The sequence below is a fragment of the Hipposideros armiger genome, unplaced genomic scaffold (genome assembly GCF_001890085.2).
Source record: "Hipposideros armiger isolate ML-2016 unplaced genomic scaffold, ASM189008v1 scaffold_168, whole genome shotgun sequence".
NCBI lineage: Eukaryota > Metazoa > Chordata > Mammalia > Chiroptera > Hipposideridae > Hipposideros > Hipposideros armiger.
This window is the reverse complement of record NW_017731518.1, coordinates 860,253-884,156: the sequence shown is the minus strand read 5'-3', so window position 1 is coordinate 884,156 and position 23,904 is coordinate 860,253. Positions and strand designations below refer to the sequence as shown.

The following is a 23,904-nucleotide window of genomic DNA, read 5'->3' as shown; positions in this document are numbered from 1 at the left end:
ACCAGTTGGGCACATGGCCATTCTACTGTAAATAAACCTACCTTTCCCAAACTTCCTTCAACTAGCTGTGGCCTTGTAACTAAATACTGGCTTAGGGGATGTAAGCAGAAATAATATGTATAATTTCAGAATGTGTTCTGGAGAAGGGAAGATTCCTTTCCCTTACTCTCGCCTGTTGGCTGGAATACAGATGTGATAGCTGGAGCTGGAGCAGTCATCTTGGACCATCTTGGGAGGAGGAATTCCAAGCCACAAAATTTACAAATTCCTGAGGACTTGTTGAAACAGAACTGTCATGCCAGCTTTGGACAGCCACTTCCAAAATTCATTTACATGGGAGAAACATCATCTTTTAAAGCCATTATTATTTTGCTATTTCTGTCACTACAGAAACATAATCTTAATATACGAAATGCCCCAGTTCTGGCCAATAAAACCTAAGGGCAAGTGTGCTGGGTGGCTTCTGGGCAAGATGCTTTTCCTTCCTGTGAAAGGAGAGTTCTTACCCCATCCTGGCTGTCTCCCTGCTTCATGTCTTTGGGTATGGTTGTGTGAAGACACAAGGCCCAGAGCTACAACCAGCTTCTTATAACCACAGAGAAAAGGTCAAGAGAAATTCAAAGCAACTACCCAGAACTGTGACACCATGGAACTGCTGACTAACCCTAGACCCACTTACCCCAGATTTCTGGTACAAGATAATTAAGTCTTATCATACAGCCACTATGCCTCGAATATTCTGCTACCTGTGACAGAAAGCATTTCCAAATGACATGTCTCTTGCTATGTTCTAAGTACATTCTTGTTTATGTCCCTCCACAAATTCATATGTTGAAATCCTCACCTGTAAGGTAATGGTATTAGAAGGTGGGGCCTTTCGTATTTTGGTGCTTAGGTCATGAGGGTGGAGCCCTTATGAATGGGATTAGTGCTCTTAGAGACGAGGCCCCAGAGAGTTCCCTGGCCCCTTCCACCCAGGATACAACGAGAAGTCAGCAGTCTGCAACCTGCAAAAGGGCCTTCTCCAGACCCTGACCATGCTAGCACCCTGACCTTGGATTTCCAGCCTCCATAACTGTGAGAAATAAACTTCTGTCGTTTGTAAGCCACCCAGTCAATAGTACTTTGTTATAGCATCACGAACAGAATAAAACATCTCTATTGCTCCTTCAGTCTTCCCTTTTCAACTAGATCCTTCTTTGGGGCCACAATCATGCTCGCGTCTCATTTATGCCTCGTACCCATTTCTCCCCCCCCCCCAAGCCACTGGTTTTTTTTTTTCTTTCTTTCTTTTCATGGGAAATCTCTGTAAAAAGTAGACTATACATGGTATCAGCACTTCCTCACTTATTCAGTCTTCGATCTTCTCTCCCTACCCTCCTCCCATGCCACTATTTTAATCTAGGCAACTAATAACCTCCTAGTTTGCAAATCAAATAGACTCATCATCTTTTTGCTGTCTGACCTCTATCTATAGCTTTTGTCTTTGATAACCACTTCCGCCTCTGTGAAACCCCCTTTACCTGTGGCTTCTTTGATTTTCCTCTCACCTAATTCCCTTTTGACCTCACTGGCTCCTCATTCTCCATTTCCTTCATGAGCACCTCCTTCTGTCTTTACCTCTTAAATGTTGGCTTTTTCAAGGCGCTTTTCTGCCTCACTCTTCCCTTCTACGCTCTCCTACCTGGTAACTTCCATTTCCGGCTGTTTCCAAGATTGAAGGTAGCTATCTTGAGAATTGGGGACCTAGTCTTGACTCCTCACCTAAGCAGAGTTGAGTCAAAGCTGCTCTGGTAAAATATCTTTCCCACTGGATTCAACACTTAGTCATGGATTAAATTGTCTCCCCCTCCCAAAGATATGCTGAAGTCCTAACACCCAGTACCAGTGAATGTGACCTTATTTGAACATAGAGTCTTTGTAGATGTAATCAAGTTAAGATGAGGTCATTAGGATGGGCCTTAATCCTACATGACTGGTGAATTTATAAGAAGAGGAGAAAAGACACAGACACACAGGACACTACCAACAGGTGATGGAGGCAGGGACTGGAGGGAGGCAGCTACAAGCCAAGGAACGCCTACGATTGACAGTCACCAACAGAAGCTAGAAAGAGGCAATGAAGCATTCTGCCCTACAGGTTTCTGAGGGATTATGGTCCTGCTGACACCTTGATTTTGGATTTCCAGCTTCGAGAACTGAGACAACAAATTTCTGTTGTAAGCCACCTGGTTTGTGGTACTTTGTTACAGCAGTTCTAGAAAACTGATATGTACTTCCTCCATTGTCCTGCAGCTCCTTATGTAAGCAGCCAGTTATAACATGTCATTTCTTTTGTCCTAAGATTACTTTGCCTTCATCTTTCTCCTAGTTGAGGGATTTTCACACTTTCAAATATCATAGACCAGTTCTGTGTTTTTAATTTGAAGGTCAACATTGGGGTTGCAACTTTTTAATTTTGCCCTTTGTCTTTTGCTAGAAGGATATCAAACAAAACAAAACAAAACAAAAAAAACTTCCACCTACTTACAGCATCATTCATAAAAAGTGAGGACATTTTAACACTGAGCACTCAGAATAAAGTATAGTTCTTTAAATTAAATACTTTTAAGTTTTATGAAAAACTCATTGTTTTATCCCAACTTCTCCAGGTTTGTTTCCGATACCTAAAAACTTGGTAACAGAAACACTTAAGAGCCCATGTTATGTATGTGACAGAGAAAAATACTAACACATAAATATTCATAGCTTCCTTTCGTTGTTCCCAGCCATCCTTCCCCTCGCTTCCCAAATTTCTTTGACCATATTTGACATAGGGGTAATAGTAACAGGAAAAACTTAAGAAGCAGAAGCTAGAAAGAACTGTGAGGATTCTTTTTAAAAAGGTAGAGAATCACCCCCCTCAAAACCAAGTTTAGATGGATGAGAAGGTGGAGAGGCATGCTTAGGTTTGAGGAAGTTGAGGAAGGGGGTTGAGCTAGGCATGGGAGAAAAACTGAAAAAGATAAGTGATGAGGAAAATGGAATTTTAGGAAATTTGAGGTACGTGGTGTGTATTCTTTATTCAGTACCTTCTCGAGAGTGTGAGGGATTTAAATTACTTTCAACTCTTTTTTTCCCCCTGTTGAACCAGATCACAAGGCAGCTGAGCCTTATAAGGGTTACATATGATGTGATCAGAGGCAGCACTGTGGTTAGGGGCAGGGGCTCGGAATCAGCAGCTGTGCGTTTGAATCGTGGTCCCAGTTCTTTTCTGCTCTGTTCCCAGAGGAGCATTACTTTACTTCTCTGTCTCATTTTCCCATCCACGAAAAGGAGATAAGAGCACCTACTTCACTGGATTGTTGGGCGGATTGCGTGAGTTAATACAGATACAGTCATTAGGACAGTGCTTGACAACAGCAGACGCTCAGATGTTAGCAATAATCTACAGAGGGCACCAAAAAAATGTATACATTTTAAGAAAGGAAAACTATTAAAATTCTAATACTCAACATACATCAATAACAAAAGCCAAATACAAGTCACATTTGACTTGTGCCATTACAAGAGGTGCTCAAAGTGGTTACCATCAGCGTCCAGACACTTCCAATTACCATGCATTGCTGCTTGCGCAATGTTGACCAAAGTTTTGTATACATTTTTTGGCAGCCCGGGGGTATATATACAATCCCCCATCTGCTTAAACAACACAAAACACCTTTCGCGGTTCACCATTCCTAAACTTCTTGGCACGGCATCCCCAAAAACTGGTCTGCCTGATTTGCCTTTGCAGGCTCAGCTCCGATCTACCCTCCGGCCACTAACACCGAGGGCGGGCGGGAGCAGCCTTCTCCGCTGCTGGGGGCGATCCAGCTCCCTCTCTCCCTTTCGCATTCGCGGGCGCCCTCCGCGAAGACAGGCTTTCCTTTCCCTCCCCGCGTTTCCCGCACTTCGAACTTCTACGCGAGCTTTCCTCCCTCCTGTTGTAATTGTTTCAAGGATCTGATTGGCCCGCACACCATAGATGCTCAAAGTGGCCCTCAAGGAAAACGCGGTTATCTTCTCTCGCAAATACAAAGCTGGGGGCTCCGGTGGGTAGGAAACGTTCTTTCACCCAAACACCGGGGCCACAGGTGCCCGCGCCCGCCACGTCGCCCCGGGGTGGGGGCGGGGCTTCCCGGCCGGGACCCGGCCGCTCCCGGCAGCCCTCCAGCCTCGCCGAGGCCGCCCGCGGTCATGTGACATCCCCCCAGCCGCCAGCCCCCGGCGCACAGCTGGAGGCGGGCCCCCGCCCACCCCCGCGAGCCGAGGCGCCCGAGCGGGCGCGGGGAATTGTGGGCAGAGGGGCGGGGGTTGGGAAGATGGCGGCTCCCAGCCTCCTCAACTGGAGGCGGGTTTCCTCCTTCACCGGGCCGGTCCCCCGCGCCCGGCACGGACACCGGGCCGTGGCCATCCGGGAGCTGATGATCATCTTTGGTGGGGGCAACGAGGGCATCGCGGACGAGCTGCACGTCTACAACACCGGTAGGCGCGGCGGCGGCTCGGCGGCCCCGCCTGTGGGAGCCGCGGAGGGGGAGGGGAGGCGAAGCCGCGGCCGCGGCCCTGACAGCTGTCACTGCCCTGACTGCCTCCTCCGGCCGGCGGCGGGGTAGCGGCTCCGCTGAGCGGCCCCGGTCCTGCAGTGTCCCAGGCGGCCGCTCCGCTTCTCCGGTACCCGCAGGGCGGAACCGGACCCCCCCCAGCGGGGCGGTCCCGAACCCCTCCCCGCCCCGGCCCTGGCGGACGTAGGCGAGAAACGGTTTCTAAACGTCTGGGCCTCTTTCCCAAGTCTCGCTCACTCCGGGGCCCGGGGCGCGGGACCCGGGGATCCCTCTCTTGTCAAAAGCCCAAACCAACTCCAAACAGAAGCTCCTCGGGGCCTTTCCCGTCTTTGCCTTCTTTCCTTCCTTAGGAGGAAGAGAATCCAGGCGGGGCAGGGTGAGGAGGGAAAAACGAGAGGCCTTCTGGCACTTGCACCCCAAATACAGCCCCGTCTCTGGCAGGTGGCAGGCAGGACTTTTACTGCGTTGGGAACCCTCGTAACGAGCGGGGAAGTGGCTCGTGGGTGAGACCACGTTAGCTGGGTGTGTGTGCCGCGCTCAGACAGAGGACTGTCAGCTTGTGCACCGCTGCAAATCACAAGCGCCCCTGCCCCGGAGGCCCGGATTTTAAGTACCTCCATGGAATAGGAAGGAGGTTGGAATATCATATTTCCCACTCGTAAATGCAGCAGCTGTCGTGAGAAAGCGGTTTCCTTGGTGAATTTTGGCTCTATGTCACGATCAATAACTTTTCTTTGACCCAACCGCTTAATCATAGTGGTCATTTAAAGGTTAATAAAACATTGGCGTAGGAGAAATTTTATTTTTCCCACCCTCTCCTCCTCCTGGCACCCCAGCATAGAAAGTTAAAAAGTTATTTGACAATTTGATGTAGTGTGAAACCCTGGCTTTGGAACAAGTTAGACCTGGTTTGAATTTTGCTCTGCCAGTTGCTCACGATCAGCGCTAAAGTTAACCAAACCTCAGTGTCAGATTTTTTTTTCACTTGCAAAATGGAGATGATGATAGTTATCAAGCAGGGTTCTTGTGAGAATTAAAGGTTACAGATGAGGGCATTTCAAAAGCAGCACTATTGACATTTGAGCCAGAGAATTCTTTGCTGTAGTGGGCTGCACTGTAACACTGTAAGATGTTTGGCAGCATCCCGAGCCTCTACCCACCAGTGGCCAGTAGCACCTCTCTCCCTCCAGTTATGACAACTAAGAATTTTTAATTTGCCTCTGGGGCAGGGGCAGAATCATCCCCAATTAAGAACCACTGATATCGGTGATACATATAAACTATATACTCATAGTTTGTGATAACTGTTTATTATAATTGCTTTTAATTTTATTTTGGCAACTAGTTACAAATCAGTGGTTCCTACCAGCTGTTAGAGGAGACATCCCTCCAGGCTGTGCTGCCCATGGATTTGTCTGTGATGGTACCAGAATATTAGTATTTGGGGGAATGGTTGAATATGGAAGATACAGCAATGAGTTATATGAGTTACAAGTAAGTGCCCTTCAAATTTATTACTTCAACCTGAAGCTTTAGTGATAATATTGCTCACAATTCTTCGAAAGAGTGCAAAATATTTCATTAACATACTTAAATTTGTGAGATTCACCTTTTATAGCTTTGAAGAAATTGTTTCCATGTCACTAAAAAGCCACAGTTTCTAATGTAAGCCTTTCTCCAATACCCAGTGCAACATTTGTAACATTAAGATATGTGTTACATAGCATCAATTGTACACGTTACATGTTTAGGCTTTTGTGTTTTAGTGCAGTAGTTCTTCAAGGTTAGCTTACAACGGAAGCATGTAGAGGGCTGGTGAAAACATAGATCGCTGGGCCCTGCCTCCGGAGTTTCTGAATCAATATTGTCTGTAGTGGGGCCTCACTATTTGCATTCTTACCAGATTCCCACCTGCTGTTTGTCCCCAGACAATACTTTGAAAAACTCTGCCTTAGTTATAGAAATTGTTAACCTCACACTAATAGTCATTTTTTTTTCTAGCAATACATACAAAAGAGGAGTAACAGTTTCTCATATCCTTTCTAAATCTGACTCACTACTAAACCATACTCAGAGCCCTATGTGACAGCCTTAATTGACTTTTATTCCTGAATTGTGCATATGTTCTCAGGGCTGTGATCAGGAGGGCATCTGATCAATGGCAGAGATAGGTGGATTATACCAATTTACAAGCAACTCACAGATAGTTTTTGTTTGTTTTCTGTTTTTTTTCTTAACTCACAGATAGTTTTAGATAAAGAAATCATCCATGGCCAGAGAATAAGTTTTGGAGTTTTGTTCGTTAAATGATCTTTATGCTTATTTAAAGGTCAAAATATATACCATTCATGGATTACCTAATTTCAGAAAGTAAGAATACATAAATTACTTTTAATCTTAAAGCTATATATAATATTTAATTTTTCATTTGCGAAATATTTTAGGACTGTTATTGTTTATTACTATAAGCTGAATTTGCCATTGTGGAAAGTTGTGAATATGGAAGACTAGATTGAATTTCTATTGGAACATTTATTTTAATTCTAGAAGTTATCTGCTTGTCATTTGTCCCACAAGTAACTTATTGAAGCTTCTGATTGGATTCAGATGAAAAAGCATTGAGATGATGTTACACTATTGCAATATAGGAATGCTTTTCTGATTTTGTCTGAGTGTATTTATGCTCTTTTTTTAGGCAAGTCGTTGGTTATGGAAAAAAGTGAAACCCCATCCCCCTTCTTCTGGTTTACCTCCTTGTCCTCGGCTTGGACATAGCTTTTCTTTATATGGTAACAAATGCTATTTGTTTGGTGGCCTGGCCAATGAAAGTGAAGATTCAAACAATAATGTTCCCAGGTATGCCGACTCTTCTTCAGACCTAATGCTTATTTTACGATTTAGATTAAGAACATTTAATTTCTTCCATCTTTAATTATTAAAAGGGATAAAGCTTAGCCTTTTGCATTTAAACTTAATAGTGAATAAATTCGTGTGTATTTGTGTTTTCCTTAGTCCCTGGAGTATATCTGTTTTCAAAACTAATCTGATTTTCTAATCAGAAATCCTTATTAAATTGATATTGCTGTAACTGCTTGTAGCAATATTTTTGTATCTATTGAGCCACAATGTATTTTAGTTATTATAAGTGAAAATGAAAAGTAACAAATGTTTATTTTCAAGTTAGGTTTCTTTGGGAATTTGGAGACAAAAACCTGAATATAAAATGAAGGCTGTTATTTCCATTTTTCGTGCAGGAAGTGGTTAGAGTGGTTCACAAAAGCACATACTTTTTGAACCAATCCTTCCCTTTTTTTACCACACAGAATTAATCACTATCTCTTTTTCTATTCACATAGTGTTTTGATCACATTGTCATTATAGCACTCAGGATTTGAAGATTTAGAGTCCAAAAGGCTGTTTTCTGAATCACTGCTTACTATATGTGTCCTTTAGTACAAGTAATCTAAGCTGATTTTCCTTCACTGTGAGATGGGAGTGATTAAACACCTACCTTTCAGTGTCATTGTGATGGCTAAATAAAATCATTGGCATAATTTTTAAAGCACTTTCAAGTTGCCATCTGCATATAGTACAATAGTTATTATGACCATGATAATGTATCTTTTAACTACGTTAGATTAATGTTAGAGTCTTAGTTTGTTTTTGTTTTTTCCAAACTTTTAAAAATAACATATACTAAAACATCATGGAAAATTTTGAAGTTAGAGAAAAGGAAAAAATACTTATCCCACCACACTAATCCATGTACTTTTACTTTTAGCACGCCTTTTTTCATTTTTCCATTAAACAGATTTTTTAGATACAGACTCGTAAAAGTTCAAGAAATTAGAAAGTATATAAAGTTCCTTCTTACAGCATCACTGTCCTCTAACCTAGGCAAACACAGAATTCAATTTGATGTGTATCTTTTGGGACCTTTTTCATGTAATACATTGTATTAGTCAGCCTTACTAGGTTATTGTATCTAACAAGCAAGCTTCTCAAGTTTATGGCACTTGAGGGTGCAAATAAATACATGCAATGCTTTTTAAAGCCTCTGATTAAAGCTAGTACATTCATTTCTGTTCAGAGTCCATTGGTCAAAGCAAGCCATAAGGCCAAGCCTTTAAGTCAGTGATCCAGGGATGCGTGTTCTACTTACTTGGAAAGGAGAGTTGGGAACATTAATTTGATCCTACACAGACATGTATTTTCTTTTGTGGAAGTGAGATCTTTCTTTTTGCTTTGTGACTTTCGGTGTTTGTTTTTTTTCTGTTAGTGATATATCTTGGAGCTCTTTTCGTTGGCAGTAAGCACAAATTGACCTTGTTTTTTTTAAGGCTAAAAAGTAGTCTGAATTATGCAAATTATTTAGTCTTCCCCCTACTGATGGACATTTAAATATTTCCTTTTTTTTTTTGCTATTACAGTTTTTACACATGTATAAATATTTTGTAAGATTGATACTTACAAGTGGAACTGGAGGGAGGGGGGACAGGGCAGGAAGATGTCAAAGGGTATTTACATTTAAGTTTGTTAGGTACTCCTGAATCAACCTCCAAAGTGACGGAACCATTGATATTCCTAATAACAGTGTATGATAGTGCATACACCTTTGGCAATACTAACTTCTCTCCCTCTTCTTAGTTTTTGCCAAGCTAATAGGTGAATATGTTTCGTGGGTTTATTTTGATTTTTTTAAAACCTGGGAATGAGCTTGATTAACTGCTTATTGGACATTTGCAGTTCCTTTTTTGAACTTTTTCAGATCCTTCTTCATTTTTCTTTTTTAAAAAATTGAAGTATAAATTATATACTATAAAATTCAGCCCTTCTATATGTACAGTTCATTGATTTTTAGTAAATTTACATTGTTGTGTAACTATCACTACAATCTAGTTTTAGAACATTTCCATTATCCAAAAAGAAACTTCTTTTCCATTTGCAGTCAGTCCCTATTCCCATCCTGATCCTCAGGCAACCACTAATCTATTTTCTGTCTCCATACATTAGCCTTTTCTGGACATTTCATATAAATGTGATTTTCTGCATTTATCTTCTTTCACTTAGTGTAATGTTTTTGAGGTTCAACCAGGTTGTAGCATGTATCAAGTATTTATTTTTATTGCCCAATAGTATTCCATTATATGCATGTACTACATTTTGTTTATCCATTCATCAGTTGATGGATATTTGGATTGTTTCTATTTTTTTTTGGTTTTTATAATAATGCTGCTTTAACATTTGCATGCAACTCTTTCTATAGATATGTAATCATTTCTCTTGATCAGAAACCTATCAGAATTACTGGGTCATGTGGTAAATTTATGTTTACTTCTTAAGAACTACCCAACTGTTTTCCAAAGTGACTGTACCACTTCACATTCCCACTAGCAATGTGTCAGTGTTCTAATTTCTCCACATCCTTACTAACAGTTGTTATTGTCTGTCTTTTTTATTGTAGCCAATGTAGTAAGTATAAGGGGTACCTCATTGTGGTTTTAATTTGTATTTCCCTGTTGACCAGTGATGTTGAGCATCTCTTTGTGAGCTTTTTAGCCATTTGTATTGGGTCGTCGGGAAAGTCATGACGCATTTTTGCATTGAAAAACATAGAAGAATACATTATGACTTTCCTGATGACCCAATATATCTTCTTTGGTGAAATTTCTATGCATATCTTCATTGATTTTTAAATTAAGTTGTTTATATTCTTATTATTGAATTGTAAGAGTTCTTGATGTATCCTGGATACAAGTTTGTTTGTTTTAGTCAGAAGTGTGATTTGCACATATTTTCTTCCAATCTGTAGCTTGTCTTTCCATTTTCTTTTTTTTTTTTCAAGATTTTATAGGGAAATTGGGGAAGGGGAACAGACAAGTTGCTGTCCTTTTGTTCTTCAGTCTAGTTGTGGAGGACGTCGCTTCACTGGCCCATGTTGGTATTGTCACTGCGCTCTTCCCGGCTAAGGCAGACCAGTCGCCGGCCATTGGATGGCCACTCACGGCACTCATGGCAGCTCTTGCTGGCTGCTGGCCACTCACAGTAGCTCATGGCAGCCCACTGCAGCCCCGCTGCAGCCTACGCCATTGCCGGCGACTCATGGCAGCCCAGCTCCAGGTCGAGCCGTTGTTCACCATCTTAGTTGTAGAGGGCTCAGTGTCACTGGCCCATGTGGGATCCGAACCGGCGGCCCTGCTGCACAGAGCCGGCACTCCCAAGCCAACTCTTAACCAACACACCACTTGGCCGGCCCCCAAATGATATTTTAAAGTCTCCTAGTGTGATTGTAAATTTGTGTTTTGTTTCTTGTATATCTAATTTCCAACCTGTGTGTATTATTTTGCTGTAGGCTTATCTTTTGTAAATAAGACTAACAATTAGTCAGTATGAACTGATATAGCATACTGGCTGGCATCTATTCTGATCTGTTTAAGCCTGTGCTATATCAGTTGTTAAATAGTTTAATATAATCCTTGCTGTTAATAGCTTATAGCTGAATTCAGGGTTCTTTTATTTTGTTTCCCCTGCCACACCCTCTACTCCCAAGAGACTTCGTTTTATAATAGGGAAGTTTTTCCCTGCCCTTGTATTTTATGTCTTCTGTTTACTCTGCTTGTTGTTGCTACCCCCTCCCCTGCCCCACTTTTCCTGCCTTTGCTAGATATTTTTAAATGAGGGCAAACATTTGTTTGTATGTGTAGGTATGTCTGTATATCTGTCTCTATGTATGTATACATATACATTTATATAATTTTTATTTCCTGTTCTGTGAATTGTCACTTTATATCCTTTTATCTATGTCTATTGTGTGATTGATTAATCATCTTGATTTTGTAGGAGCTCTTTTTTTTTTTAAGCTGAGCCATCCTGCTACCTGTTGGCAGCTCAGCGGCTGCTCAGCTCGGGCTGGACTCGAACCNGCTGTTGCTCAGAGCTCAAACTCTTGAGCGAGCTCTTAACCAACTGAGCCACTCGGCCGGCCCTTGTAGGAGCTCTTTACATTAAGAAATTTGATGTTGTTCTCTAATGTGTACCAAATTTGTTTTCACAGTTTGTCTTTTTTCTTTTGACATTGTTTATAGTGTTGTTGTTTTTCTAATTATCTTATTAACTGCTTTCCATAGACTATGCTTTGCTTATTTTTCCTTCTGTTTACGTTTTCTTAATTTATTGTTTTTCTTTGATTCTTCCTCTCCTTTTAATGATTTGAAAGTTACACATGCTCATTCTGTGCTTCCCTTTTTGCTCAGAAATTATAACACACATTTGGGAATAGATTACTATCTTTACCTTTAGGCGTTTTTTGCTTACCTCCTTTTTCCACATGTTCCTATAGTCTTGAATCTTATTCCATATTACAATAATGTTAAGAAATTAATATTTTAGTTACTTTCCTAGTGATTAATTAGACCTCACATAGTTATCAACATCAATTTAAATGTAATTATAAATTGCTAGTTTCTTTGCATTACCATTTCTCTTATTCAGTGTATTCTTGGAATTTTTATATATCCTCAAATGTTCTAATTTTGCCCTCATACTTGAGTAATAATTTTATAGGAAGCAGGTTTCTATAAAAGACATTTTGCTGAAAACATTGGAAACATCCATGTCACATTGAGAAGTTTAATGCCAGTTTCTAGAATTAAAAAGCTATGTATAGGACTGACCAAGTGGCTCAGTTGGTTAAGAGTTAGCTTAAGAGTGCGAGCTCTGAGCAACAGGCTGCCTGTTTGATTCCCACGTAGGTCAGTGATGCTGTGCCCGAGCTGAGCTGCCACTGAACTGCCAACAGGTGGCAGGATGGCTCAGCTGGTGAGAACATGTGCGCCTAGCAACAAGGTTGCCTGTTCGATGGTGGCTATGCCCACCGTAACTAAGACTGAACTCGGCACCTTGAGCTGAGCTGCCACCCGGATGGCTCAGTGGATAGAGTGTGTGTTCTTAACAGCTGGTTCGACTCCTGCTTGGGATGGTGGCTACGCCCACCCGCAACTAAGATTGTAACACAGTACCTTGAGCTTAGAGGCCATGAGCTGCCAACAGGCAGCCAGATGGCGACTGGCACCCTCCACAACGAAGATTGCAGAACAACAACTTGGCTGGTGCCCCTCCCCAATTCTTCAATGCTGTTCTCCTCCCCCAATTCACCAATTAAAAAAAAAAAGCTATGTATAACATTGTTATGACATTATAGAGTGAAATTGAGAAAACTTGCAAAGCAACATTTGTAGTATGCCCCATTTATATATATATATATTTATTTATTTATTTATTTATTTATTTATTTATTTATTTATTTATTTATATATGGATAGTCAGAGAGAAGGAGGTCTTACCAATCATTGTCAATAGTGATTTTTCTGGTCATTATGTACCATGTAATGAACTGTCCCAAAAGTTAGTGATGAAAAATAACTACCATTTTATTATGCTCATGGATTCTGTGCATTAGGAATTCATAGAGAATACAGGAGTGAGTGATGATTAGGCCCTCAAATGGGAAGGCATGAATGGTCCCTTCTGTGTCTGATGCCTCAACTGAGATGGCTGAAGGACGGACTCAACTGGGACTGTCATGCTCTGTGTCTACTTTTGGCCTCTCTAAATAATGGTTTTGTGATATTTGGACTTACATTGTGGATCAGGATTCCAAGAGCAAGTGTTCTATAGTGAAGTTGCATTGACCTTCTATGACGGATCCTCAGAAGTCATGTAGTGTCATTTCATCATACTCGTAGTCAAAGTACTCACAAGCCTGCCCAGTATCAAGGGGATGGGACATAGACCCTATCTCCTGGTGGGAGGAGTGTCAGAATTTGCAGCTATGTTTTGAAACCATCACGGTTGTTGTCATGGACAAGAGTATTGTCTAAATGATGGCAGAAATTTTTTTTATCTCTTCTGTTCACTGCTTATCTCCAGAAAAGTACCTGATACATAGTAGTGTTTGATAAATATGTGTTGAATGAATGAGCTATGGGGTTTCTGCTCTCCTAGTGCCTTTCTGTACTGTATGAATTTTTCACAGTAAGCATATATTATCTTTATAGCTAGAAACAAAAAGCAAATAAAAGGTATATATTATGTTAATGTTTTTAATTTCTTTCATGATATCCTAGATACTTAAATGATTTCTATGAGTTGGAGCTACAGCATGGTTCTGGTGTTGTGGGTTGGAGCATTCCAGTGACAAAAGGGATTGTGCCTTCTCCGAGAGAGTCCCACACAGCTGTTATATATTGCAAAAAAGATTCTGGGAGTCCTAAAATGTATGTTTTTGGTGGAATGTGTGGCTCTCGCTTGGATGACCTATGGCAACTTGACTTAGGTAAGCTTAACTTGATTCAGGCTCAGGAATTGGTTATGAATGATAAAGGCAAATATAAAAATCACTTTGAAAAATATTTTTGAGTACAGCATTTATCGAGTTGCACTTTAGATTTATAACTAGCACTTGTAGCCATCTCTGTCATGCAGCTGGGGTGTGATGTGAATGGTTGCTGATCAATGAGGTTAAACAAATGAATGTTTAATTTATGACAGTAACTCTCCTGTACTCCCTATAAGTAGGGTCGCCATATGTCCTGGCTTGCCAGGGATGGTCCTGGTTCATGCTTATTGTACCATGTAATTATCAACAGTACCCTGTTTCACTCTGTTAAGTGTCCCAGTTGGGGATGATCAAATTTATATGGTTACTCAGCGTACTGGAAGTGTAGCATTAACAATGTTATTGCTGGTTAGAGCTGGGGAGCTCTTTTTAAAGAGATCTTTTGACTATCTTCTACACAGTATACTCTTACTTAAAATATTTTTAAAATCCCTAATTTGGTCTCAGTTCAAAGTTGGTGACACCCTAAATACACCTCATCATTACAAGTACTAACATTCAAGTGTAAAGAATTTCTGTGACTGGCAATTTATGTCAGCTGGAAATGTTTATTTTAAAATGAAATTCAAGTAACAGTGTGGAACATGTTTGCTTTATTTTAGTAAGTCCTTTTTTAAAATTATGCAAGTTGATGTCATTTGCTGTTATTAGATCAAGTTGCTAATGTACTTATTTTTACTTTTAGAAACTATGTCATGGTCAAAACCGGAAACTAAAGGGACAGTGCCACTTCCACGAAGCCTTCACACAGCCAATGTTATAGGAAACAAGTATGGTGTTTCTTTGTTTTTTGGTTTTACTTTTTTTTAACCAACTTAAGAAAGATACACAAAACAAGAGTGATGCTACTAGCTTCTTAGAAATATATTACTGAATTTAATGTTTGTGCCTACTGGAGCTAAAATACTTCATGTGCTGTTTCTTATCATGCTGCCTCTTATACTTTACGTTCCTTAACAATTCCTTGCACAGAGTAGGAATTATTGAAGTGTAAGGCAGAGTGTTGTCAAACTGATCTGATCTATATCGACAGGTTTGACACACTGACTCACTGTTTCTTTTTACATATTTCTGGTAGTGCTTGATTTGTACTCAGATTGTACTCAGTATGTATTCTCCGTGATTATACTTTTGATGGAGTTATGGTTAGACTTCAGACTCTATAACCAGATTGCCTGAATTCAAGCCTCAGCTTCGTTACTTGTCCTTTGACCTGGGGCAAGGAAACTTAATCTGTCTGTACCTCAATTTCCTCAAATATAAAATGTAGATAATAATAAAATCTTATTTCACAAGGTTGTAATGAGGATTAAATGGATTAATACATGGAAAATGCTTCAAACAGTTCCTGGTACATAGAGAGCACTTCTTAATGGTGAGCTGTTACTATCATCAAGCTCTCCTATCTGTGCACACTGGGCCAGGATTGCATATTGTTTAAGTAGAATTTAATTAAGTATTTCCTTGTGTAGGGACTTTACCTTAAAAGTAATGTTTTTAGGAAACAACTAGTTGTAATTTAGAACCGCATCAATTCTTTTTGATAAATAGACATAAACAAAATAGACAGTTTTAAAACAGAAGACTCCTTTTATAAAATGTATCTTTTCATTGGAACTCTAATATAGAATATAGATAAAAATAGAGCTTCTCTGGTTGGCTTGAGGTCACATGGGCCTGATGAGTTTTTCTCCTTTAGTAGCAGTTTGGCCTATCTCAAGAACCCCGAGGGCCCTGAGGAACACAGTTTAAAGTTTTTTATTTGAGTTGTATCAGTGGCCAAAGTTATATGAAACTAATCCTCTTTGGTTATTATATGTATACAATTCTAAATTCGACTTTGAATGTCATAGATCATTTGAATATCTTTCTGACTGAGATACCCTTAGTATATTACATACAGTATTGATTTTCAAATGTATTATAATTGAAATATTTCCCACTTTAAATAACTTGCCAGCGAGAAGTAATTTGGTTCTTTATTGCTTCATAAAATTAGAAACTCTGGAAAGACCACATTGTTCATTATCTTATTCCCATTACCTTGATAGTGATAAGTGAGTGAATAGTTCTGTAGCTTGGAGTTATCAAATAAGAAATTTAAGTCTATTCTTAACATTTTAAATCTAAAAAGTAAAATTAAAGCTTTAGAAAAAATGTCAGCTGCTTTATGTTCTTTTTCGTTGTTCTTCAGAATGTACATTTTTGGTGGATGGGTTCCACATAAGGGGGAAAATATTGAGACTTCACCTCATGATTGTGAATGGAGATGTACCAGTTCATTTTCTTACCTAAATCTGGGTGAGTCTTTTAAGAGTTACTTCTTGAAATAAAATTTATTTATAAAAGGATTTTTGTTTTGTTGTTTAAGAATACTAGATTAGTCATGGATATTTCCATTTTTTTAGATACAGCAGAATGGACCACCCTAGTATCAGATTCTCAAGAAGATAAAAAAAATTCAAGACCAAGACCAAGAGCTGGACACTGTGCTGTTGCAGTTGGCACTCGATTGTATTTTTGGAGTGGAAGAGATGGGTACAGAAAAGCACTGAATAGTCAAGTTTGCTGCAAGGATCTTTGGTATCTTGATACTGGTAGGTAAGAGTATTTAACAAATACAGCTTTTTCTTTAGGTAAATAAGTATTTGGATAATGACTGTCTTAAGAGACTTACTGCAAATGCCACTGTCCCCCTTTCTCATAATTAAAAATGCATGGAAGAAATAATACATGTAAATACTTCCCACTTCAGGGGAGTTTCTTAATTTTCCTTTCCTCGAGTATAGACTGGGTTTAGTGACTCCCTTCCAAAGAATAGAGTATGGAGAGGCAGAAATAGTAGCTTTGCAGTAGAGAAACCTGGCAAACACCACCTTAATCAAGTAATAAGGTTAATATCACTAGTGATAAGTCATGTTGATATCCTTTGCCCCTGCCTCCCATATCATGTGATAAGAAGAGCCTTCACCTCTGTGGCTCTCTTCCCTAGAATCCATAACCCCACTGTAACTGAGAATATAGCAGACATATCTTCAGAATATGTGAACATTCTACAGAGTATATGAAAAGTAGTCTTCAGATTTTAAAGGTGATGAAAAGCAAGGAAAGACTGAGAAATGGTCACAAATCAGAGGAGATACGATAACTAAATTTGAAAGGTGGTACCCTAGATTGGATCCTGGAACAAAAAAGACATTAATTGAAAAACTGGAAAAACTGAATAGTCTGTAATTTAGTTAATAGTATTACTCTGATGTTAATTTCTTAGTTTTCTCAAATGTGTTACCGTTGGGGAAACTGAGTAAAGAGTATATGGGAACTCTTTTTTGCAATTTTTCTGTAAATCTAAAATTATTCCAAAATAAAAAGATTTTTTTTTAAAAGTATTACAACACCAAAAAATTTTAAAATATGGAAGCCACATCCATTTTTCAATAAATATTTGACTGACAACTGTTGCAAATGCTGAGAATACAGCCGTGAACAAGACTGTTAATGTCCCTGCTGTCAAAGAATTTATATTCCAAGAGACTGTGAGGGCAGGGAGATGATGGACAATAATCAAACAAATTAACAAAATAAGTTCAGTTTCTGTTAAACATGTGAAGACAGTAAGAGAGAACAACGAGATAGTGATGTAGGGTACTGGGAATGCAGGGGAGGGGTGGCTACCCCAGAATAGGCAGGTAGAAAAGGATGAGATGGCATTTGGGATGGAATCCAAATGGTGAGAGGATGCTATCCATGTAAAAAGCTGGGATAAACACTGCAGGAGTAGTGGACAGCAAGTACAAGGGTCCTGAGATGGGAATACTTGGCATGTTTGGCAACAGATTTGAGCTGAGTGGAAGAGGAGAGTACAGGAACGGAGGTTAGACAGGTGACCACTGGACAGATGATGCAGGGCCTCGAACCTCATGATAGAGTTTAAATTGCTCTTAAAGTACGATGGTAAGTTATTTATTATTTTGAAGGAGAGGAGTGCCATGACTGTTGAACATTTTGGAACGGTCGCTGCAGTTATGTGGAAAATAAATTGTAGGGGTCAGAAGCGCACACGGCGAGACAAGTTAGGAGGCTTTTGCAGCAGTCACGGAAGTCTTAGACTATAGTAGTGACAGTGAGGTGCCATCCAGAAGCTGGAGACTGATCTGCCTCACCCGGGAAGAGCGCAATGATGGTGCCAACTTGGGCCAGTGAAGCAATGTCCTTCACAACTAGACTGAAGAACAAAAAAAGGATAGCAACTTGTCTGTTCCCCTTCCCCCAATTCCCCAGCGCTGTTCCCATCCCCCAATTCCCCAATAAAATTCTTAAAAATAAATAAATAAATAAATAAATAAATAATTCCATTTAGACCACACTAAGTTTGAAATAACAAGATCAAGTAGGCAGTTGAGTGAATAAAGAAGCCTGGAAGCCAGTAGAGAGGTCAGATCTGAAGATGTAATATGTGTTGTTATATGAAAAAAGCAGATTCTAAAACGTACCTATGATTCCAGTGGTTTTTTTTTTTTTTAAGTGTTTAAACAGAAAAATCTGGAAGGATACACTGTGTACCAAAGTATTATCTAACAGGTTAGGTTATACATTTTCTAAAAAGTTTTTTCTCATCTGTGTTTTCTACAGTAGCATGCATTACTTTGGTAATGTAAAAACAGTTTTATTTTAAAATTAAGATAATTGAAAAAAATAAATGAAACAAAATTAGAGACTAAATGCTTTCTATGAAAGAAACTCATACCAGCAAGCGGGAGAGAAATATAGAAAATCCAACTTACTGATTCATCTTTGAAATTGGGAAATATTAACTGAAGTCCGAGGATAAGCTTCAGTCTCTGAGATTGGAAGAAAAATGTGCGCGTATAAGTTTTTCTCAGTGGCGAATATGTCACTTGAAGCAGATTCTCTAAGGGATCTGTGACTTTTAAAAAGATAAAAATCATTGGCTCTGAGTGGCCAGTTTTTCCATAAACCTTTCCATAGAAGGCTTGAGACATGAATATCTATCTAAAAGTAATCATGGCCATTATCATAAGGGCAGTTTTAAATTTTGCTTTTCTCTTGGTAAGTTGGCATCCATTTTGGGGATGCGGAATGAGGGCTCTTCATCTTGCCTTAACTTTTAGTTAAACTTAGTGAATTTTATAACTTAGGAGTAGTATAATTCCATGAGGCTTTTTATGAAAAATAGCAGTCTTTTGTTCCCATCCTCCTCCATTTTTCTTGCCTCACAAGCATCCGCTTTCAAATCCGTTCATCAATTCTTGGTATTTACTTCCACATCTCCATATAATTAATACACACACACACACACACACACACACACACACACACACACATACACACATTTACTTTGATTTTTTTTTTTTTTTTTTAGTTTAGGCATAGTGTGTTCACTTTCTACTGTGAAAGTTAAGGATTTATCTCTTCTTCCCACCATTCCTTACCTCCTATGCATATTCCCTACCTCCTAGTCTCTCAATATGATTATACCGTAATTTTAGATGAATATTCAGTTTTTACATCATGACTATATAAACACTATTCACAGGTGAGCCATGTAGAATATTGTGAATACCTTCTTTGCACAATTTTTTTATTTGCCATGGATGAATAATTTTTTTGTTTGTTTTAGATTCGTATGTATTTACTACTAATTCAATCCATACTCTCTGTTATTTGTTTAAATATTCTTTCATCTCATTATGGTTAGATGCATCAGATGTTGTATCAAATTTCATCATCTTGAAGAAATTTCTTCTGCTCCACTCTGGGATGGTTGCACTCCACAAATCGAGCACAGCTCTCATCTTGGAGTCTCCCTTCATCATCTTCCTGGGGATATGTTTTGCCTCCCACCTGTGCCGGATTCCGTGTTTCCAGGATCCCATATTTTTCCCCGTCTTTTTTCCCCCTCATTTTTAATGGAACACATCCCAGGAAAGAGGTGCATAGGTGACAGATTTATTTTGAGCTCTTCCATTGTTTGAAAATATGTTCAGCCTTCCTTCCTTCTTAATTGGCAGTTTGTATGGAAATAGAATTCTACATTAGAAGTCATTACACTTAAGAACTTTGAAAACGTTGTTGTAATATATTCAAACTTCTAGTGTTTTGTTGAGAAATCCAAACCACTTATGATTTTTAGTCCTTTTAAATGTGACCTTCCTCTTCACCCCTGATAGCTTTTAGGATTTTTTTTCTTCGTCTCCCCTGTTCTTAATTTTCATGATGATATGCCTGTTGTGTGTTTCTTTAATCCATTGTGTTGAATTTTCAGTGGGCCCTTTCAGTCTAGAAATTCATGTTCTTCAGTTTGGGGGATTTTCTTGATTATTTTATTGATTTGTACTCTACTGTTTTCTCTCCTTTCTCTTCATGTAACTTCTTTTAGGTGGGTCGTGTACCTCCTGGACTTGTCTTATATTATCTGCTTTTGTTCAGGTGTGGGTTACCTTACTTTGAAAAAAAATAAACTGGATTGTGAATAGGATCATGGAGGAATTTACATGGGAATAGTTGAAGGAACTAGGCTTAATTATCCTCTAAAGCAGACTCATCAGATTTTCTCTGTTAAGGCCCACATAGTAAATGTTTTAGGCTTTGCCGGCCATATGGTCTGTTATAACTACTCAACTCTGCTGTTGTAGCATGAAAGCAGTCATAGGCAATACATAACAAATGAGCATAGCTGTATTTTAATAAAACTTTATTTACAAAAACAGGCACATGAGCCATAGTTTGCTGACCTTTATTCTAAAAGATACAAAAAAGTAGATATTAGACTTGTTCTATAAGGATTAAATTATAGTTTATAGATTTCAACTCACTAGAAGAATAAATTTCCTCATATAACTGTGCAAAGATGGAATGTACTAGCTTGGGAATTGTGAGTTCCGTGATTTGATAGGTACATTAAAAGAGGACAAGGATATTGTAGAAATAATCTCAGGTCCCTTTTTCCAGTTCTGAGAGTCTGTGATTGTTATTTGTTTGGGAAATGCTGGTAATATTTGATACCCAAGTAATTACCTGTTTTGGGTAGTACAAGTTTTGATAAGAGGGTATTAACTTAAAAGAAGTTACGTTTTTCCAAAATATCGTATCTGAATCATCTTTGCTAACATTAACAGTATTACTGATATGCATACTGTTGGCTACACAGTGGCTCATAAAATTTAAAACTTATAGAGAGGGTAAAATTATGTGGCTATAACTATGTAATACTTGGTTTCCTCCCCACTTCTAGAATTAAACACTTTTTTCTGAATCTGATGACTCAGATAGCTTGCAACTAGATTGTTTGTAGATTTATTTGTATATGGAGTTAAATAAATAAATAGAATCAGAACCCCAAATTATTTTTATTTTACTGACTATAGCTATGTTCATCTGAGTAAATTTTCTTCTCTTGGTAAACAGATGAAATATTCATTGTGGCCATTTTCACAGCTCCAGGTCCACAGAAACATTATAGGCAAACTATTAGTGCATTTGAAACTTAAATGTATAATATCAATATTGTTCTTTAGAGAAACCACCGGCACCATCACAAGTACAACTGATCAAAGCCACTACCAACTCTTTTCATCTCAAATGGGATGAAGTGCCTACAGTTGAGGGTTATCTTTTGCAGTTGAATACGGACTTGCCATACCAAACTGCATCATCAGATTCTTCAGCGGCACCAAATATGCAAGGTAACAATAAGTTTCATGCTTAAAGCATGTATGCTCATATGTTATTTTTTTTTAAAAAAGATACTGCAGAAAAGCCTGTGAATAGGCCTGGTTTAAGAAATTGTATATGATGTTTCCTGCCTGGTTCATCAAATACGTTGTTTCCACTCTGAAACTTGACTGTCTTACCATTATAATATAATGGAACACATAGATATGTAGGGTAGAATGTTTCTTCTGCAGTTTATTTTGATGGACTTTCTTAATTTGACAAGCTACTTGACTTCAGGAGATGGTCTTAATAAATATTTCAGCTTTTTTTCAAAAGTGTTTTTAACTCTCAGGCACTTGGAAAGTAAAAACAAATTTAATTTTACATGTTCTTCCAGAAAGAATATCAGTCAAATATTAAGCAAACTATTGAGAAAGCAGATAAACTTTGATAAAGATGCTGCTTTTTAAACCCTGAATATGTAACTTTTAAAAATACTCGATTGTAATATATTTTATTGAAGTTAATTTAGAACATATCAGTCTGAACTTTCTCATTCCTACAGGAGTCAGGATGGACCCTCACAGACAAGGCAGTAATAGCATCGTTCCCAACAGTGTAAGTTAAAAAAAATTTAGGATGATAAATGAATGTTTATGCTTATAGTCCATTTTTTTCTTAAATATTTTAGTATATTACCCTAGGACAGGGATTCTCAACCCTGGCTACACATCAGAATCATCTCTGAGATTAAAAAACAAACACAGATTCCCAAGCCTTTCCCCAGATCTAGTAGCAGAATCTTTAGGACGATGCCCGGGGAGCTGTTTTAAGGAATGCTTCGCAGACCATTGTGACAGCAGCCTTAATGAAGAACCCCTGGCCAAGAGGTTGAAGTCCAGCCTCAGTTACACATAGCATCAGAGGCTGATCCTTCATACTTTATACTTATAATACCTTGAATTCTATATTTTGACATTTCTAAATATCATACACTCGTTTTTAATTTCTAAAGATATTCATAATGAAGTCATACTTCAGTAATGTACATGAAATATATTTCTTTGCCATGTATTTTGTTTACAAAAGAATATGAGTTTCTAAATTGAGCACCTGTGTTTGTGAGGTTATTTCCTGTTTATGAAGTGCTTCACAGTAGGTATTCGTGGAGACTAATGCATAAGCTTACTGGGATTTACACTTTTTTTTTTTTAAAGATTTTTATTGGGGTATTGAGGGGATGGGAACAATGCTGGGGAATTGGGGGAAGGGGAACAGACAAGTTGCTGTCATTTTGTTCTTCAGTCTTTGTGGAGGACGTTGCTTCACTAGCCCAAGTTGGCACCATCATTGCGCTCTTCCGGGCGAGGCAGATCAGTCGCCGGCTTCTGGACGGCCACTCACAGCGGCTGCTGGCCGCTCACGCTGGCTGCTGGCTACACACGGTAGCCCGTGGCAACCCACTGCAGCAGCCCAGCTCCAGGTTGAGCTGTTGTTCAGCATCTTAGCTGTAGAGGGCAGTGTCACTGGCCCTCATATGTGGGATCCAATCCGGGGCCCTCTGGTGTCCCAAACCAGTTATTAACCATCGCGCCACTCGGCCAGCCCAGATTTACACTGTTTTTATCTGGCAAACTGCTATCTACATTCATAGTCGACTCTTTTCAAGGGAAGTGATGTAGGTATAGACTCACATGTTCTAAATATGGGTGAGGACCAGTAATAAGCAGAAAAGGCTTATTATGTCAGAAAGGGTATGTAACAAGTAAAGCCCATGTTAATAGACCACACACACACACACACACACATACACACACACACACTCACACACACACAGTATTCCCCCCTCGGGGTATATTCCAAGACCCCCAGTGGATGCCTGAAACCATTGATAGTATCAAACATTATATGTACTGTTTTTTCCTATACATGCATACCAATGATATAGTTTAATTTACAAATTAGGCGCAATAAGAGATTAACAACAATAGCTAATAATAAAATAGAAAAATTGTAACAATACTTAATGAAGGTTATGTGAATGTGGTCCCTTTTTTTTTTTATAAAAAAAATTTGAAAATTTTTATGATAAGGCTGTTTTTTTTTTTTTTTAAGATTTTGTTGGGGAATTGGAGGGGAACAGCGTTGGGGAATCGGGAAGGGGAACAGACAAGTTGCTGTCCTTTTGTTCTTCAGTCTAGTTGTGGAGGACGTTGCTTCCCTGGCCCATGTTGGTATTATCATTGC

The 23,904-nt window shown here is 39.0% G+C and overlaps 1 protein-coding gene across 1 annotated transcript in view; it reads left to right on the top strand.

Annotated features, from left to right (window-relative positions):
• The first annotated feature begins 4,256 nt into the window (after window positions 1-4,256).
• The window catches only part of HCFC2 (host cell factor C2), a 36,500-nt gene continuing 16,852 nt past the window's right edge, over window positions 4,257-23,904 (top strand). The window contains exons 1-9 of the mRNA XM_019651898.1: window positions 4,257-4,506; window positions 5,929-6,077; window positions 7,279-7,439; window positions 13,709-13,917; window positions 14,666-14,750; window positions 16,175-16,281; window positions 16,389-16,577; window positions 21,519-21,686; window positions 22,223-22,275. Of these exons, the coding sequence (XP_019507443.1) occupies window positions 4,344-4,506; window positions 5,929-6,077; window positions 7,279-7,439; window positions 13,709-13,917; window positions 14,666-14,750; window positions 16,175-16,281; window positions 16,389-16,577; window positions 21,519-21,686; window positions 22,223-22,275 (1,284 nt within the window). The 5' untranslated portion in view covers window positions 4,257-4,343. The remainder of the gene's footprint in view (window positions 4,507-5,928; window positions 6,078-7,278; window positions 7,440-13,708; window positions 13,918-14,665; window positions 14,751-16,174; window positions 16,282-16,388; window positions 16,578-21,518; window positions 21,687-22,222; window positions 22,276-23,904) is intronic.